This window comes from Corythoichthys intestinalis, chromosome 9 (assembly GCF_030265065.1).
Source record: "Corythoichthys intestinalis isolate RoL2023-P3 chromosome 9, ASM3026506v1, whole genome shotgun sequence".
NCBI lineage: Eukaryota > Metazoa > Chordata > Actinopteri > Syngnathiformes > Syngnathidae > Corythoichthys > Corythoichthys intestinalis.
In genome coordinates, this window is record NC_080403.1 from 59,526,004 (window position 1) to 59,546,071 (window position 20,068).

The 20,068-nt window shown below is 43.5% G+C and overlaps 1 protein-coding gene across 1 annotated transcript; it reads right to left on the reverse strand.

The window, feature by feature from the left end:
• Positions 1–5,170: 5,170 nt before the first annotated feature.
• On the reverse strand, positions 5,171–16,765 carry nr4a1 (nuclear receptor subfamily 4, group A, member 1). The gene is made up of 7 exons (XM_057845745.1): positions 16,678–16,765; positions 11,692–12,485; positions 9,893–10,022; positions 9,489–9,652; positions 7,665–7,867; positions 7,419–7,597; positions 5,171–7,309 (listed from the first exon to the last, which is right to left on the reverse strand). Exons 2-7 carry the CDS (start codon positions 12,481–12,483, stop codon positions 7,047–7,049), a joined length of 1,731 nt encoding a protein of 576 aa, XP_057701728.1. The 5' UTR covers positions 12,484–12,485; positions 16,678–16,765; the 3' UTR covers positions 5,171–7,046.
• Between the last annotated feature and the right edge of the window lie 3,303 nt (positions 16,766–20,068).

Sequence of the window (20,068 nt, forward strand, 5' to 3'; positions counted from 1 at the left end):
CCTACTGCTTTAGTGCTCTTATTTACAGTGGCGAAGAAAAACGATCCAATAATGGCAAAACACAAAAGACCTCATCGAAAAAGAGGGAGCGTATCAAACTAGCGATCAAATGCACACGAGTGTGCATGGCGAGCAAACAGCTGGCGAGGAGGACCGCGGCACGAATGCTGTCAAATGCGACCTCCCTGAGTGTTGACAGCGGCTGTTTTTTCAAGCTCGGTGCCCTTCATTTGTGACCAATCAGTGGCGGCCACGTCGTCTGCTCGTCCGGTAGCGTCAGCCCACGTCACGTTGGGAGGGGAGGCAGCCAGCTGGAGGAGGCGAATATCAGCTGACTGAAAGAGTTTCTAAACAATTAAACTGCCAGGGCCGTCACACACCAGTTCTGAAAAAATGTTGCCGAAACTTCTGTGGAGTGTTCAATGCCTTTTTGCAAACATTAAAAGAGAAACAATGTTTTTATTTTAGACAGCAGTGGCTTTCTCCGTGGTGTTCTCCAATGAACACCATTCTTGGCCATAATTGATGTGCGCACATAGATATTGGACTGTGCCATTGATTTCTGTAAGTCTTTAGCAGACACTCTAGGGTTCTTTTTTAGGTCTCTGAATATTCTGCGCTGAATACTCTGGCAACAGTGCCAAACTCTCTCCAGTTGTAGACCACTTCTCTGACTATCAATTGATGGACATCCAGGCTTTTAGAGATGGTTTTGTATCCTTTACCAGCTTTATACAAATCAACAATCCTTGATCACAGCTCTTTTGACCGAGCCATGATGCACATCAGACAATGCTTCTCATCAAGACAATTCTTACCTGGTGTGTGTTTTATATTGGGCATGCCACTCATCAGGGATTGGGCGCACACTTGACTTAAATTGTTTGGTAAAAATGGGTTTCAATTGCTCTTTAAGTCTCCTTAGACAGAGGGTTCACATACTTATCCCCCCCCCCCGTCATTGTTTGCATGCTATCCTCATTAAAATATGAAAACCTAGAAACATTTGGGTGGCTTTAGTTAAAGCAGACAGTGTTTTTTTTTTTATCTGTGTGATTTTGACAACAATCAGGTCACATTTGATGGCGATTTTATGCAGAAATATGAGAAATTCCAAGAGGTTGAGATACTTTTTCATATATTTATAAATGGAACTTTGTGTCTGTGTATGTTCGTTCCCTATGGACTCTGAAACGGCTGGGCGGATTGTGACAAAATTTTACACAGTTGAACTTTGTTTCCGGGATTGTTTTTAGATGGGTTTGAGATCCGGAGGTAGGCCTCCATTTTGTGCAGGAAATGAATTCCAAACTCCAAAAATGAGAATGTAAAACTTGAGTTGACTGCGGAGGCGACAGCGCCATCTTTTGGTCTCTTGCGATTGCATTGTCGCAGTCGGTTTCCAAACGCGACGGTTTCATGTACAAATTGAAATGTGCTGTTATGATACGTCGTACTCCACAACAAGTCGCTGGATTTGAAAATAAAACAGTTAACAATTTTCTGGAATATTAATAAGGGCTTCATTTTGGCTGGATATGTTCATCTCTATAAAAGGAACTTTGTCTGTGTGGCTGTCTCCTCCACTGAGTGCGGAAAATTCATTCAGAATTCCAACAGTGAGCGTAGAAGATGCCAATTTTCATGTTTTCACCTGAGCAACACAGGGCCATACTGGATAAATCCATCACGCATACTGTATATTTAAAAAAAAAAAAAAAAATCATGGGGAAGCCCTGCTTTGGAGGTTTTTTTATGTCAATTGAACAAACCTCGGCCCCAGCAAGTAGTATGGGCCGGCAACTGCTTGTGTAGAATACTGTACTTTCAAAACAAAAACCGAAATGATGAGATAGAAAAATGAAATCTCACAATTATTACAGAAGAAGTCATAATAAGAAGAAACAAAAGTCCTCATTTTGCAATTGCGGGTTCTGTTTTGCTCTCGCTTGCTCACTCGGGCCTAAAAAAATAGCACGTCGTGACTTTGTTACACGCACGCGCAAATGTTTGGGAATTTGGCAGATCGCTCTTCGTTCCAGCGTTGTGTCTGCGAGATAGCAGGCTGAGAATTTGGTGAGAGAAAAGCACAGATTTTATAATAAAGTCAATTCTACCACAAAGTTCCATTTCATGGAGGGGGGGAATACCGTGTTGCTTCCTGTATTTGCTTATTTTGGTCAACAACTTGACAGACACCATAACAAAATGTCAAAACAAAGGCAGATTGTTGCAATAAATTCTTTGCCATCTTTACGAGAAAGTCCTGCACCATTTGCCATGTCGTAGACCATAACACCAGTCAAGTGCACGACTGTCAGATTGACGGCGTCGTGGGGGAGACACACAACAACAGCCGTTTGATAGGCGGGGCGCAAACGGACACGCGGTCCTCCGCTTCAGAACGATAATTGACTTAGAAGTTAATACTCGACGAAGCGAAGGAGCTTTAGACGGTGTGTATCACGGGGAAGGCACGAACGGCGACGTCCGTCCGCCGACTCGTTTAACGGCAGGTTGAGCGAGGCAAGATCAAATTACAGAGGTTTCTATGGGCCCGACAATGGCCGGCTATAAATAAACCTATGCGCAGAGGGTTTTCCGCACTCAATTACGCACCCACGCTCCTACCGAGGGAGTTCATACAGTACGAAAGAAACGCGCACGTATTAAGCGAGACGCTGCGGGAATTCGAGTTCCATATGAGACAACTGAGAATGAATACATGTCCCCAAAGAATACAAAGCAGCTCCCAATGGTTATTTGCAGCTCAGTCCCTCAATAAACGACAGGTGCAAACAAACCAATTCGCTTTCTTCCCACTGCCAAAATATCGGCCGTCTCTCTCTCTCTCTCTCTCTCTCTCCCTCAAACGTATGTATACAAATGTTGCATGCGTATCCATAAGCACACTTTTAAATGAATGTTACCTTGCTCCGCTGTTGGGCGGACAACAAGAGCATCTTATTTTGTACAGAGCAATGAACGGAAATGTTTTTTTGCCAAGCCTTTCTCTCATTGGTGCATTTGGTATCCTGCTTATCAACATATGACTGTCATCACAGCAGTTGTGTGAATCTAAAATGCTGTCATTTGAGGTTTTGATATGAATGATGTAGTCATACGATCCATCCCGGAGCTTTCGTGAATGACGCACTCATCATGATTCATTGTATTAATCTTAAATCTTGTTGCTGATCTACATGGATTTTGCTGCCACAGAAAAGATTTCTGCACGCAGCAAATCACTCGGACAAGCAGGTCACATCTTCATATACTGTACAGTATATAGTGTATCTGCGTACACATGTACAATCTGTTCAGTGGGAACATAATTCCATCAGGGTGTGTTGCTTTAGTCTTTGGCCAAATGCTCAGTGTTGTATGTCAGACAGATGATCTCAAGAGGCAGACAGCAAATCCAGATGACACGCTGTTCAAAAAAAAAAAAAAAAACGTTCCTTGTGCATAGAGACACACGGTATGCACACAGTATGGACAACATGAAGTCCATAAAGAGGACCTTTACCTCTGTTTGATGACTGACCTTAGTCACACTTACAGTATCCGGATGAATTTTTTGGAACTCACTGGCTGAAATTGACAGTGACAGACAGATCGGCTGGAAAAATCAACTCTTTTTACATTGGTACAGAATTTCCCATTACAACACTGAATCTAAAAGAAACAGATCAACGATCTTTCTACTGTCGCCGCTGCAATTGACGTCCCATTCATTTTGACCGGTAGGCTCAATAGCCTTCGTTCGCCGCCGGCCTCTTCCGGTCAAAACGGATCAAAGTCACTGCACTGAAACGCCTTTGTTCAATGCAAGCCAAATGGTAAATGGAGAGTACTTACGGATCGCATTTATCTACATGGCTACCATGCCCAAAGCGCTTTACATTACCACACAATTACCCTTTCACGCGCTGATCATCCATTTATTTAAAACAAACAAACAAACAAACAAACAAACAAAAAACCACTCCAAGTAATAAACGGACACGATTTGAATGCAGGTAAATACGGCATTGGTGTTTTTTCCACTCCGTCTGCCAGCGCCAAAGCCCAGACGAGTCGACCGTGTCTCGGATCGAGTGTCGCGCAGACGATGACGGCGGCACGGTGTCTTCTTCCTCCGGTCGGGAGGAAGATGCTTTATTGCCGCGGCCAGCTTGACAACATTAAGTAGACTTCACACTGGCTTTTATGTCACGAACATGAACCCTACTAAAGTTATACAAATAGAAATGGAGGACAACCTATCCGCCTCACTGACGAGCGGTCTTCCCCTCCCTCTCGTGTGCTGCGCTCCAGCAGGTACTCCCGCTTCCGCCTGGCCGCCCGCCCGCCCGCCCGCGTCAAAAACACCAGGCATGTTCAATTCAATCTGACCGACGCCGATGAGTCAATAAACTGCCCTTGAAGGTGACTCGTTTCATCCAAAATCATTTCGAATGTCCCAGATTGGTATTACATTGTACGTTACGTTATAAGAAATGCTTCTTTGTTGAAACATTTGCAAAAATATATCCGTTTTCTGCAAGAGAACAATGAACATGACAAGACTTCTTCGATTCATGAAATAAATGTGTTTGCATATTTTGAATTCTTATTCATTTTAGTAGAGGCTGAAGAAAAAACCAGCCAGATGACATGTTATTGTTCCAAACTATACGTGTTGGGATTGATTTGAAGCTTTTCACCTTATTGATGTCATGTCTTGAGTTCAGTTCTGTTAAGTTTGTGCGCTCATTGTGATTACCCATTGAATTCAGCTGTTGTGGCCTGCTCCTTATGTATCCACCAATCCGCTGCCTCTTGTATCACCCACCTGTGCTTTATTGTCTCGTTACCCCTTGTCTGTGTATTTAAGCTCCCGGTTTCTGTTCACTCCTTGTTTCGTCATTGTCGATTTTATGTCCGTATCTCCGTCCAAGCCCTCGTTCCTGTTTAAGTTTTGATAGCCGGTCTTTTGTTTTCCTTGCTGTTTTGGATCCCCTTGACCCTTGTTTGAGCCTTGTGTTTTTGTCACAATTCTTAAAACATTTTTGAGTTGACCTTGCCACGCCTCCCCTTTTCCCTGCATTTGGGTGTACCTCGTCCACACGTGCCGACACTTAAACCTTGAAATGAAAGCTCTCGGTGATACATTTGAAGAATTTATTATCAAATATACTCCCCGTGGGACCGCTTATGCATTGTGAAAAGCATCGTTCTCCACGAATGAAATGTATGGTATCTCATAGCCTGGTTGCATACTGTTTGACAGCTGTTATTTGTGTGCTTGACTTCAAATCAAATCAGGGGAAATAAAAGTATAACAGAAGAATGAATGTCACTGGTCAATGTTCATTTTCAAGTTGTGAGGAACCAGAAGTGAAAAAATCTCACATTCCAATGATATCAAATAGCTTCCAATGGAAGTTCACTAATGAGTCTGTAGACATTGTCCACTGCACTGTAAAGCCGGGGTCCCCAACCTTTTTTGCACTACGGACCGGTGTTCTGTCAAATTTTGCACCCTTATAAAATTTTGCTCCCAAAGCTTTTGTGGCAGTGAAAAAAGCCCTCTTTTATATTCAGTTGGACTTTCAATCTTCTCCAACGGTGCTAAAAAACTATTTCCGAAATGACTTTAATCCAGAACCTCGGTAGAGTTGTTGTCTCAAATGTACGTTTAAGGTCGCCGTGATTTGCGATCTCTACAAGCTGATATTCCTGTTGCACAGATATGCTCGAATCACTCGGTTTATTCACATACGGGTCAAGAATTCACTCCTTCGCAGTTCGTGGGTCTTTAGTGACTGGGAAGTAGCGTAGATTTTGTTTTCTTCGAGGTTGTAGGCTCATCTTCTGGCTCGTCAGGTGCCCTTTTCCCCGTAAAAAATCTGTCCAAAGACATCTGGTTTTCAATCATTCTAGCGTGGGGGCTAATTATTTCCGGGAACAAATGTGATGGCCCACGACCTATGTCATACGTTATTATCGAGGCCGAGCGCACATAGATATACAAAACAAGATGTACAGCTACCAGTCCAATCAATGCATTTCTATGACAACCTTCTATCCTGTAGTTGTATATCTAGAGTTGACAGGGATATTGGTGTGTTGAGCGGCACAGGCCAAAGTCAATCGACCAGAATGCAGTCATTAATAAATTATTGATTATTTCTGCAAGGCCCGGTACCAAATGCGCCACAGACCGGTACCGGTCCGCGGCCCGGTCGTTGGGGACCCCTGCTGTAAAGTACCTCTCATTGGTTGATACGCTATGTCACGTTGGTACTGTATTCAACTCACAATTTGGATTCAGCAATCAGGGAAAATTGTATGTGATATAAGGAATGACATTGACATTAGCGGAAGGGTAAGGAGTTTTGCAAAGGCACTTTCAAAAAAAAATAATAATAATAATTCACTGCTCATTCATCATTGTGTTTGTGGAGCACAATAAGGTAACATTTTTTTAGGTTAAGGCCACAAGGATGGTTACTGTAAGACACACTTTTTATATAAAACAGGCGTTAATTATTTGGGCCCTTTCGCAAGCAACATCACCATCCACATCCCGTTTTCAAAGTCCATTTTCCCTTTTGCGAAAGTTGACTGTTGTCTTCTCAGTGGGACAGGTGAAAAAAAAAAAAAAAAACTACTTAAGAGATGTGTGGGTGTTTGCAGTTTTCATTGAACATGTTTCTTTCTGCTGCATAGCATGGCAACATTTTATATTAGCACAGCAATAAAGCCCTTTTGCCAATGCACACTCAATATACATAAAAATATAGCTCCGCTGTAGTACCCAAACACATATTGTACATAATATAACATGAGGACATCATCATCATAACACACAGAGGTGGTTCTTCGGCGGGCGCCGCGTTGGGCCTCCGACGGTCGAATGGGGTGCCAATCTTTCAAGATTCCGCATGCATGTTTCAAGATTTAGGTAGGGTCCCCGTTATCGGGCGACGTGTACGTAAAGTGCTTTTCAGCACCGGCAAAGTCACATAAGGTGCATTCCTTTCCTCCCCCTTTTGTGTTCAGAAGGGTAAGATATCCATAAAGATTTTATCCACGATCGGCGGAGGGGGTACAAGGTTTTCCAGTTTTAGGTAGAAGATGCGCTGCAGGCCTTGCGTGCAAAGAGTCCTCAGTTCCGGGAGCTTACACAGAAGCCGAGAGAGATAATTGGGCTGGCTTCGGCCGCTTTCCGATCGGTTTCCGCTCACGTGTTCCTTCAAGGAAGAGATGAGGTTGCTTTGGAAGTCTTCGATACGTTTAGGTTCTTTCAGCCCGTGGCGATCTAAGAGCAAAAGACACCACGCGGTGAGAAACATTTGGTCACGCGACCGACCGACCGACCGATCGTCGTCCGGTCCGGTCCGGTCCGGTCGAAAACCACACAGCCGTACCGGTGATGATGACCAGAGCCGAAAGGCACGCGAACTGGGAGACGTCCAAGTTCATGCGGTGAAGGCTCCGGGAGAAATCCACGATGGAGTCCATCCAGTCCCCGAAACTACGAACGCACTGCAGCCGGTGGAGAACCACTCCGTTACAGAAGATCAGCTTGCGCTTCTCCGGGTTGGACCTGCGCGGACGCCGGCCGTCGGAATGAAAACATTCATCCGTAGGAAATCGACTGAAACGCGGCCCACCTGTACGCCAGGCGAAGGATGAAGAGCTCGACAAAAGCCGACTCCAGAAGAAGCTGCCGGTCCTCCGCGCAAAAGTCCGAGAATCCCGGGATGGTTTCGGCCCAGGTTTTAATGACTTCCAATGATCCGGTAAGGAGGTCGTAGAACTGCTGGATGTCACCGGCATCCTCCTTCTCTGATACGTTGTCCGCCGTCTCCTGATACTGAGGAGCAACGGCAGGCACACGGAGATCAAGCCGTCCCATCCCGAGAACTATTCACTATTGTACCTTTTAGAATGTTTCACATTTCTGCATAAAATCCCCATCAAATGTGATCGATCTTTGTCGAAAACACAGATGAAAAAACTCTATGCGCTAACTAAAAGCACTCAAACGTTTATAGGTTTTCATATTTTAATGAGGATAGTATGCAACTAATGACTGAAGGGGGGAAAATAAGTAAGTAAATCATCATATTTATTCTTTTGGCCCCCCCATGGCAGCAATAACTTCAAGCAGACGCTTCCTGTAGCTGCAGATCCGATCAGGACTCAACTTGGCCCATTCTTCTCTACAAAACTGCTGTCGATTCCTGCCATGTCTGGCATGAATTGCTGTCTTTAGGTCATGCCAAAGCATCTCAATGGGGTTCAAGTCTGGACTTTGACTCAGCCACTTCAGAACGTGTATTTTGTTCTTCTGGAACCATTCAGAAGTTGATTTACTTCTGTGTTTTGGATCATTGTCTTGTTGCAGCATCCAGCTTCAACTGTCTGACAGACACCCTCAGGTTTTCCTGCAAAACATCCTGATAAACTTTTGAATTCCTTCTTCCATTAATGATTGCAAGTTGTCCAGGCCCTGAGGAAGCAAAACAGCCCCATATCATGCTGCTCCCTCCACCATGCTTCACGGTGGGGATGAGGTGTTGATGTTGGTGAGCTGCTGTTCTATTTTTCCTCCACACATGACTTTGTGTGTTACTCTCAAACAATTCCACTTTGATTTTATCAGCCCACAAAATATTTTGCCAAAACTTCTGTGGCGTGTCCAAGTGCCTTTTTGCGAACATTAAACGAGCAGCAATGTTTTTTTAGACAGCAGTGGCTTCCTCCGTGGAGTCCTCCCATGAACGCCATTCTTGGCCCTAGTTTGACATCAACTGTGCTAGTGATTTCTCTAAGTCTTTGGCAGACACTCTAGGGTCTGAGTATTCTGCGCTGAACTCTTGGCGTCATCATTGGTGGACGGCCACTCCTCGGGAGAGAAACGGCAGTGGCAAACTCTCTCCATTTGTAGACAACTTCTCTGACTGTCAATTGATGAACATCCAGACTTTTAGAGATGGTTTTGTATCCTTTCCCAGCTTTAGACAAATCAACAATCACAGCTCTTCACACAGCTCTTTTGACCGAGCTATGATGCACATCAGACAATGCTTCTCATCAAGACAATTCTTACCAGGCGTTTGTTTTATAGTGGGCAGGACAGCTTTAAACCATTCATCAGTGATTGGGCACACACACACCTGCCTTAAATTGTTTGGTCAAAAATTGGTTTCAATTGCTCTTTAAGTCTCCTTAGGCAGAGGGTTCACTTACTTATTTTGCCCCTTCTGTCATTGTTCGAATTCTATCCTCATTAAAATATGAAAACCTATAAATGTTTGGTGGTTTTAGTTCAAGCGGACACTGTTCTAACATCTGTGTGATTTTGACAAAGATCAGATCACATTTGATGGGGATTTTATGCAGCAATTCCCAAATACTTTATCATACCACTGTACTGTATGTATCAAGACAAAGCGGTATGTAAAAGTGGCGCTTATCTTGCCGAGGCGTACCTTGGAGTAGTCCAGTTTGCCAATGGTCGGGTTGGAGTCCAAGTGAGCTCGTACTAATGAGGAAATGATGTTGACGTTAGGGGTAGTGGAGGAAGCCTCAGCCACCGTCTTGGGTTTGGACGGCAGGCGACCCCGGCGACCTTTCAGACTGTCTGTTCGGACCACTAGGGACAGAAAGGATGACAGTGCTAAAACGCATGCCGGTGCCCCTCACATGGCTGTGATGCACCGTTAAAAAAAAAAAAAAAAACAGCTGCTACAGTATATCCATTTCTTTCTGCAGCTGGCATTGTAAATCTCGACTAACATGTGTCTTTCATGTCGAGCTTTGGTTTCATAAAATTATCATGGCAAACCGCCGTTTGGCCATCATCGGTGAAAAGCCAAAGTGAGGCTGACGTTACCTTCTTTGACCATTCCCACAGTAAGACATTTCTGGAAACGGCAGAACTGGCAACGGTTCCTCCTCCTCTTGTCAACCGGACAGTCTTTATTGGCCAGGCAAACGTACTTGGCATTTTTCTGCACTGTTCGCTGTCAGACAGAAGGAGGAAAAAAAACAAACAGTATCACTACAGATAGATTGTAAATAATGTAGATTATAATAATAATAATGATGATAATAAAGTAGATTGTGCTAAATTCAGTGGCGCCTCCAGAAATTTTTAAAAGGGGTGGCCAGATGGGGCCACTTAATATCTTGGGGTGGCCAAAACTAAAAGCCATTATTTCAGGTTTTCATTATATTATTGCAGTAAAAAGGTCAGGGGAAAACTATCAGAAAGACTTAAGGACACGACGGCTATTGATATATTTTGCTGTATTGTGTAATACTTGATGTTACTAATGATTTAATGTGCATAGTCCATAACTGTCCAGTCAACATTTTGAGTTCCACAACTATTCTGTTTTATTGTGTTATGTACTGTATATATTAGGCATAAGGTGTACATCTAACTAGGGCTGTCAAATGATTCAAATTTTTCATCAAGTTAATCACAGCTTAAAAATGAATTAATCGCAATTCAAACCATCTCTAAAATATGCCATATTTTTCTGTAAATTTTTGTTGGAATGGAAAGATAAGACAAGACGGATATATACATTCAACATACTGTACATAAGTACTGTATTTGTCTATTATAACAATAAATCCACAAGATGGCATTAACATTCTTTCTGTGAAAGGGATCCACGGATAGAAAGACAATTCTTAAAGGATAAATGTGAGTTTGTATATTGTGCCTAAATATTGCCATGTTTTTTTTGAGCTTTCAGTAATGATACTGTAGCGACTTAACTGTTCTGCCCAAATGCATGACTGGAAGTGTTACAACCATGTCTGTGTGTGGTGGCTGCAAATATATCTTCTCTGCGTTGGGTAAACTACAGGGTGTTAAGAAAAAGACCAACTCCTGTCATTCTTCCCCACGTCGCTTCCCACAATATTTATAGTTGCTGTGGGAGAGATGACAAAGAATTAAAGGCACGGCCCCAATGAATGCTTGTATCTCCTCCACTCACTTGACACTGCCTCTTATCTCTGTATATAAGTAAAACGGCGCCATTGTAGGCTGTTTGCGGCGATGCGTGAATGAGTCGTACCGCGAATGCGCTAATTGCGATAAATATTTTCACGTGATTCATTTAAAAGAAAATTAATTACCGCCCGTTAATTTGACAGCCCTACATTTAACAAAACAAATGCATTCATTTGGGATGAAATGCATAACTGATGCTACAACAATCTAATGATATACTGGCAAGCTGGGTGGCCAGTGGGGTGGCCAACCAATTTATAGCGCCTCTGGCTAAATTTACCATAGTAGAAGTAGCCCTTTGTTGGACGGGAAACCATATTTGGTACCTCAAGTGTTTGGAATCGACTCGGTTACAAAGGGGGATATGAACTGGGATGAGTCAATGACCCAAATATGAGCGATCGCGTTTGTTCCCCTTTGCTTGATTTTTAGTTTGACAAGCCTTAAACTAAGAGTGACCAGTCTTTTTTGTGAAGAATTGCTCACGATCTGCCGAACTGCTTTACGACTTGGGTCGCTCCTATTTCAAAGATGTACGATATTGATTGAAAAAGCAAATGTTTGGCGTCGTAAAGTGTACCAAAATGTCAAATCAAATCCTTTCTGTAAGTGTTTGATTAAACGTCAACCGAATGCAATAGCTGGCAGTTTGTTTGACTCACTTTGAAAAAACCTTTGCAGCCTTCACAGGTGCGAACGCCGTAGTGCTGGCAGGACGCTTTGTCTCCGCACACGGCGCAGCGGCCTTCGCTCAAAGCCGGGTTGTGGATTTTGGACGACCCCTCCGCGAAGCGGCCGCCGTGCTCGGCGGCCGCCGGAGGGCAATGGAGCGAAGACGCTTGCTGCTGAGGGGACGCGAAGAAAGGCTCGTTCTGCCCGAGCCGCGCGTCCCGGCGGGGCGGCGCGGGCGAGCGCTGATGTTCGGGCGCGGGGCCGAAGGGGAAAAAGGCGGCCGGCTTTTCCGCCGGATTGTAGGGGCCGAAAGGGGAGTCCCACAAGGGCGCGCAGAGTGTCTGAAAGCCGGCGGCCGCCGGAGGGGAGGCGGCGGGGTACCCCGGACTGCCGTAGTAGTCGGAGCCGCACGACGACAGCGTTTCGTCGACGCAGCTCAGCGTGAAGGAGCCCGGGTAACAGCCGTACACTTGGAGCTCATCCAGCCTGTAGGCTTGGTTCTGCATCTGGCAATCTGAACTCTCGCCCACTGAAGCGTGAGCGAACGAAAGAGTAGACGCGGAAGGCGAGCTGGGAATCTTGCAAGAAAAAGCATCGAATTCCCCTAGGTAGCCGTTCCCCACTAAGGTATTGATGCTGGGTAACAACGACGTCGACAGCTGCTCCTTCTGGCCGCCGCCGATGTCCATCGCCGGTTCGGCGCCGAGGTCGGGGCCGAACGAGTCGGAGCTGAAGTGGCTGTCGTGGCTCAGGGATACGTGCTGTGTTTGTACACAGGGCATTGCTGAGGCAAAAAAAGAAAAAAAGTTACGTAAGGAAAACCGCTGCCACATTTGCCACACACGCAAACATCCGAGTAGGCCCAGATGATAGGCCAGGTGTCAGCGATCGCTGTCGGTCAGCTGTTTTTTGGGAACCGATTCGTGCCAAGGGCTACCACTTTCATACACGTGTCCCAAATAACATGTTTGCTCCAAATACCAAAACTTAGCAATGAGATTTTGACCCCTTGTTGCCTACCGTACCAAATGAGTCACATACCAGATCTGGGCAGCCTGAGTCTTTTCTGTTTCTTTTTTGAACCGTAGTTGTCGCTAATTTGCGTCAGACATTAGTATAGATTTGATGACTTATGTTACGATGTATTTGAATGACCTTTCTAGGCCGGCAAGCCGTGTTTTGAGAGCCGTACGTGGCTCTTTAGCGCTGCCCTAGTGGCTCCCTGGAGAACGTTCAAAGATGGTTGAGGGAAAGATATTTTGTGTTTTGAGTGGCTTTCTGTAGGAGGACAAAAACATTAACAAACATTCTTAACGTTTTCCAATACTGTAAAAATGTGTAGAATAAATATCAAATTTCAACATTTCTGTCAACGAAGATTGGCGTCATAGCCTGCGACACACGTTTCTATCAGCAAGGCGGGATGCCAGGCAGCTGGCTATTGTAAACAAACCGGCAGCCGAGCACCCAGTTGGGAGTGAAAGAAAAGGTGCGATTCAATTACTTCTGAAGAACTTAGGCTAGGGTTATACCGCAGGTCTCAACGCACGAATCCGATTTTTTTCGTGTTTTTCCTACTCGAGCGAAGCATTAACTTGACGGTCTGAACGGGACAAGTCGCATAGAAGGGGACCGTTTGAAATCCCACCTCGGTCACTTTCGTACGTCTCCCGAATTGGAATACGTGCAGCAATTACGTCAGCAAAGAGCGAGAGCGCTCCGGTAGCGGCGCAGCTGTGCGTTCGCACCTAGCTTGCCCTCAACACGGCTTTTAGGGAAGGGTCAGGCTTGACAACAGTCATAAAAAAATATAATGGATTGAGGATAAGCCTGAGAATGCTCGGTTTTCTTTCTGCTCCATTTGAGCAATATTTTCAAATTGCTTACGCGGCCGAGAGTCAGGGCAAACTGCACGTATGTGTGTGTGTGTGACATGGTGCGAGCACGCTGTCGATCCATATAAACTTTGAATATCAGACTAAACAGGGATTATTTATATCTGTTATTGGGGTCCTCTTTTTGGAAATCAACTATGATCACCTTTGAATGACGTTGAGCCGGCATGTGTTTTCATTTGTTTTGATGCTTCTGCGCAGACTTCAAAAACAAAACTGAGATAATAAAGAAAATCATGCCATGCCCAGATAAGGGGCATACTATGCACGTTCCATTTTGTTTTTCCAAACTTCAAAATAAAAACGACATCAAAAATCGGATTTCTTCATTGCATTTCTATCATCTCATAAAAGCAATGAAACAATTCATTAATATTGTCATGAAGTGAAACTTGAGGTGGCATCATACAACAGAGTAGTCGCGGTGGTGCGTTGGATGCACTGCAAGGAAAATGAACATGAAATCATCAAGGCTCATTATGTATTTTTAGCCGACTTAGTCATTTTGATAGTAGGCTAATACTGATACATACAGCATGTGTTGCCTTCATTATTAGGATTATATAAGGCTTTTCATTTTTTGCAGCTCCAGACATTTTTTTTTTTTGGTCCAATATGGCTCTTTCACCATCTTGGGCTGAAGACCCCTGCTCTAGCTGAAAGCAAAAACACAAAGGAAAAGATTCTATATTTTTCTATCATTTGAATCTTGGCATCAAGAGGTTTCAAGAAACAAACTTTTACATGCAACTGAAAGTTCTTAGATTTCCAAACAATGACTCTCGCGTGTCCCATCCCCAGTGAGTAGGTGGGTGCCCACTGAGTGTCTAAGGCATAACTTTTGCTATGGCCAGTAGGTATCAAAACAATCATTTTTCCTTTGTTATCTGTGGTATTTTCACTTTGTGTATCTTTAGACAAATATAACAGTAGACTGGAAGTTACTGTACAAGATTTACTTAAGCACATTCCTGGTAGTTTTGTCTATTTGTTCATATTGGTCTAGCCCCCAACACCACTTGTGATTAACCCGGTGTCCCCTTTCCCCCCTCCCCTCTGGGGAGAGGCTATTTTTCAGCCGCAGCCTCCTGGCTGTCATGACCCCTGGCTGGATGGACATCCTCGTTGATCCCCCCCCCTCCCCATCTCATCTGGCTAGATGAACCTCCTCTTGTTTCTTCATTCCATTGCATCTCTACAAACTGGACCATCAGTCCTGGTGCATCTATAGCCTGTCCGGTGGATCTCTCCCGACTGTGGTTCTCTCCAAGGTTTCTCATTTTTTCTAAAGGGTTTATGGAGTTTTTCCTTGCTGACGTGGAGGCTCTAAGGATGGGGGATGCCCAGGACTTGAACTTTATTAATTCATCTACTGTTTCTGACTGTGTATCATATTGCCCCTGCAAAGCCCTTTGAGACAACCTTGTTGTGATATAGGGCTATACAAATAAAATTGAATTGAGTGAAAGCAGGAGGTGCAATTTGCAAATCGTCCTTTTTTTTTTTTTGAAACATATTCAGGAGAGCGAAAAAAAAAGTAACTGCACTGGCCTGTCAACTTGCTACCCAAGAAGAGTGAATTATTCCTAATAAAGTCAAGTCATCAGTTTGAACTTTTTTGGAGAGGCTGTGGTTGTGTGCCAAATGTTGGAGTCACACCTTGTTTTTGCTCAAGCACGGTGGTTACTTGTATATCAAATTAGAGGCATGAAATGAAGCTAGAGATCCCCCCCCCTCAGTTTCCATGCGCTAGTGTCAAATCATAATGACTGCTTTAGCAAATGTTAAACTCTTTCTTTTAGGGCGAGTTGCTTTAATCATAATATTGACTGTGTTAATCTATGTATTTATTAATTGACTGACTTTTTAAAACTTGAAACATTTACCCAATTGCTGATACAGTTGAAACAAACGTGGCATTGGAATAGATTCTTTCCTATGGGAATTTTTTTTTTTTAGAAACCAGATCCCGGATTGTTTGACCACTATAGTCGGTAATTCTAACCCGCCTTCTATTGAATGCCTTTTTTCCTATTATGCCCTCTCCTTGGCTTCAAGGCATCTCAGCCCACCCGCTTTAGAAAGAAAGTGTAGCCGTCAGATATTGGGTTACCGGCTGGTCATGGTCATCAGAACTCCTTGAGCGGAGGGCAACCCTCTAAAGCGGCTTGTTGCAGATTGTATTACAGGAAGGGCACCGCGCCACGGTGCGCGACAAAGCCCGCTGCTCGGGGTGTGAAATCACAGGCCTGTCCGTCCGTTTGAGGAACGATTCTACGTTGGTAACCCTTTATTGAGTGGGCGCCGGTCCAACGCTCAGTACACCGCCATTGACGGCGCTCGACGGCCGATCCATTTTGACTGGGATATGGCTGGCGGGCGGTGACATCCAGAACCGCAAATGACATCTTCCCAGTTGAAATGAATTTCACTTCATTGCAGGCAATGAGTTCAAATAAGGAGGTGCACGGGGGATCAACTTCACAGTGTTCCAAGTGTGTAGTTCTGTTTTTTTTCATTTTCATTTGGTTTTGAATGAACATTCTTTTATCATTTGATTTATTTGTAAAATTGAAAAAAATCATGAGTAATATATATATATTGTTGTAGCAAAACATGAGTGCAAATGGCTGGAAGGTTAAGACCTGGGTTTACAGTTTGCATTTGGTTTGAAACTACTTTTAAGGGAGACTCGAAACATATCTGCTTAAATGATCATATTCATCCTGCTATTGTGCGTTGTGATTTCTTTCCTGCTATTTTGATCTCCTCCAGCTTTTAATCCGTTTGTTTACTTTATTGTATATTTGGTTGTCAAAAGTCCTTGAATGTCGTGAAAGGCGCTTTGGAATACAAATGTCTTTTTATTATTGAAGGCAACTGCATGGCGAGAAAGGCATATTGCATGCACTCTACGTAGTGCACGATCATCTACTGCGTCCATCATCTCAAAATCACTGGATTTTAGTGCAAAAGAGAAAGCAACTGGAATGGGTTCACCGTGACCACTTGACGATTTGTGTCGTGTTTTTTTGCTCTCCAATACTGATAAAACACAAAGAGAAAGTGACATCGACTGACCTGAGTCTGAGTCAAATATCCCAAATGCGGTGATGTTCCTGTATTCCAAAGTAGTGAACTGCGGCACACGCCCACTCACTCACCGTGACACACGCGCTCGCTCGCTCGCTCGCGTGCGCGCGCACACGTAGACACGCATCAGTTGAGAACCACGCGCGACTCTTCGTGCGCTCGTTGTTTTATCACGCTGTGGAGACCGCGAGGCGGGACCGCGCCGAAAAGAGTGGAAGGAGAGGAGGGCGAATTTCCGGTCCTCGGCCAATCACGTCGCGGCTTCCACTGACGTCGTTTGAGTGACGCATTGATGGGATTCCACTGACGCAAACGCCCATGCACAGCGCCGCGCCGCGCCGCGCCATCTAAAAATATACACTATAGCGACGGGCTTTGCCGCTCACGTGGGACTATTCACGGACACGTCAACTGCCAAAATAGAGGAAATTTGCAACTACCACATCATTTGACCAGAAATGTAGGCGTTCAAGTGTTTACCAAAATGGAAGTACATTTTTCTTGTTGATGTTGTCAGCTACTTTTGAACTCATACATAAACCTTCATGATGTATGAAGGAAATAGGAGCCGACCGGACCGGCGGCTTTGTATACAGTATGTCTGCCCCGTAGGACTGCATGGACTTGGAGTTTTGAATCCTGTATGTATCAAACTTGCAAATATTGTATGTTTCTATTTTATAATTACACAAAATTGATTGTTATCTTATTTTCTATTTTATTTTCGTCAACCCTCCTTCAAAGTTGCAACTTTTTCTTTATATGTTGTTTGTTTCCCCTATGTCGGTGATTACCGCGACACCTGCTGCTTTAGGTTGGGTGCACTTTATTCATTCTCCCCTTTTCTGTGTGGATGTCGAAGGGGAGGGGCACGTTGTTAAAGCCGAGTTTAACGGGAGGATTGACTTTTTCTGACTGTTATCAGATAAAAAGCAAGTCACACCGCATTCTTGACTCCCGTCGTCATTCCAAACTACACATACAACGCAGAGTCGAAACCCACCGGTCACACAGTCTCCACATTAAAAAAACAAACAAAAAACGTTTCTTGAACGGAATAGAATTGAGTTCCATGCAGTGTTGCACCGTCAATCATTTAAATCCTTTATTTACTTACTTTAAGGAGCACTTCAAGCCTCATTTCTGGTAAATCCCAATAACAATAATAATAATAATACAGTAATAATGAACTATAAAGACATCTGATGGAATCAGGTTTTGGGTCATGAACAGGGCCGGCCCAGGGCATTTGGGGGCCCTAAGCAAAATAATGCAAAGGGGCCCATATTTTTGGCCCACCATTTCGTCACAGTGTACCGTGAAACCCATACATGCAATCCAACCTATACGTCCATATTTTGTATATTGATCAGATTTTGTTGCACTGCATACTTCAAACTTCTCACCCCAAATGATTGTCAGTACTTACAGTAGATAGCGCCAAACCTTTTTCTAAAAGAGGAAAGAAAAAAGTTAAGGAAGAACTTTTATTTTTTTAAGCTTGTAATCAAGTGTCAAAACTCACAAAAGTCGAATAAAGCAAACTGTAGCAAACAAAATAGAATATAAATTAAACAATTGCCAGATTGGTGGCCCCCTAGTGGTCAAGGGCCCTAAGCAGCTGCATAGTCTGCGTGTAGGCTGGGCCGGCCCTGGTCATGAACATACCACAATATTAACGTTTGGCCAACACAATGTGATGTTCTCCAGCTTTATATTATCAGTATTATTTTATAAATAAGGTTCAATCATATAAGGTAAAATAATTGAAAAATAAATATGGGGAAAACAGACAAGGCTGAAAAAGCAGTTTCTGCTTTTGCACCCCTCTTTAAAATAAACTGCGGTAGTTTAAGCCAAAAGAACTGTTGTGTTTGATCAAACAATATGTCTATATGCTGCCATAGCAGATTGATGGCGCAAAAAGCCCCTGAACTATTTTTAATATGTCCGTTTTACCCGTTTACAGACACTACATGACTGCTTTTGTTTTGTTTCTAACCCTAACTCATAAAAAGAAGCCAAGTCATTATTTTTTATTCGAAATGTCATTTTTAGCTTAGAATCATTTATTGGTGTATAATATTTAGTTTAAAAAAAAAAAAAAAAAGGAATGAAAAAATGGTGTCCGTAAATAAGTAACAGATAGGCTGTATACCTCATAACTATCGCTTGATTGTATTTTTTTTGTTTTTTTTTTTTGTTACTGTCGCATTTCCCCCAATATTTTAGATGATAAATAATCAAACAAAGAAAAATAGTTTGACGTTTAAAAGGGTAAATATATGAAAACAAAAATCTCGACCACTCCTTGATGTCTGCGATTTTTTGCATCGCGACCCTTGTTATATTAGCGTGTTTCACCCATAAAATCCCCCAAAAGTCTTGCTGTGGCCATTCACAGCTGTGTCTTGACACTCAGTGATACATGGAGTTTTTGGATTGAAACAAGGTAAGTATGTAATAATATCTCGTTAAAATCATGGCGTCTTTAATTGTGCTCTCTCATGCTCTCACCTACAGTTAGGATTTTGCTGTTTAAAAATGTATTTCTTTTTTTAAAAAGACTTCCTGTTCCAAATTTTTCTTCCCCCCAAAACTGAGATTTGAAGCTTTCCAATGATGTATCACACATGCATGTAGGACCTTTTTGAAATTTGGCCAAATTGGGGGTCTCAGAGCAGAACTTTGAGTGTTTTCCGTGATATATGTATTTGTAAATGAATCAAATATTGATCAACCCTAAATGACATTGAATCAAAACAGAAACACACTCTGGTTATGACCTCTAGTGTAAATGATTATTTTTGAATTTCATATTGAAACCATTGACAAAGATGGATGTCCAATTGATTGAAACCGGGTGATTGGCTGTGAGTTCCATGGGAAGCGAAGCGCTCGAGCGCATTCAGGCATCCTCTCCATTTGAATGAACTGGCTGTCAATGGCAGCCAGTATTCATCAACACATGAAAATGCATGTTCATTTTGGTCACAAATGAACGAGATTGAATTGTCTCACCACAATGCAGAATATCGAGTCGACAGTCACATATCTTTGAACGCGGTCGACCGCCAGGAACTCCAGACGGGAAATCATTGGAGTAACTGTCGCTTCCGATTCGAGAGATGCGAAACGATCCGTTGTATTGTCGTCACTGGAACGGCGGCATAACGGAGGGCACGGTCGCAGCTGCAAATGCCTATATGTCAGCAACAATTGAAGCGTCTGTGTCATAACTTATCAGCCACAAGCGACCGGCGCACTAGAACCTCTAAGGGGAGGGCCGGCCTGTTACCCTCTCGTCTAGTTTCTCTTTACAGTGGCTTTGGCTAATAAACAAATATGGATATGGAGCACGTGAATGAAATATGATCTG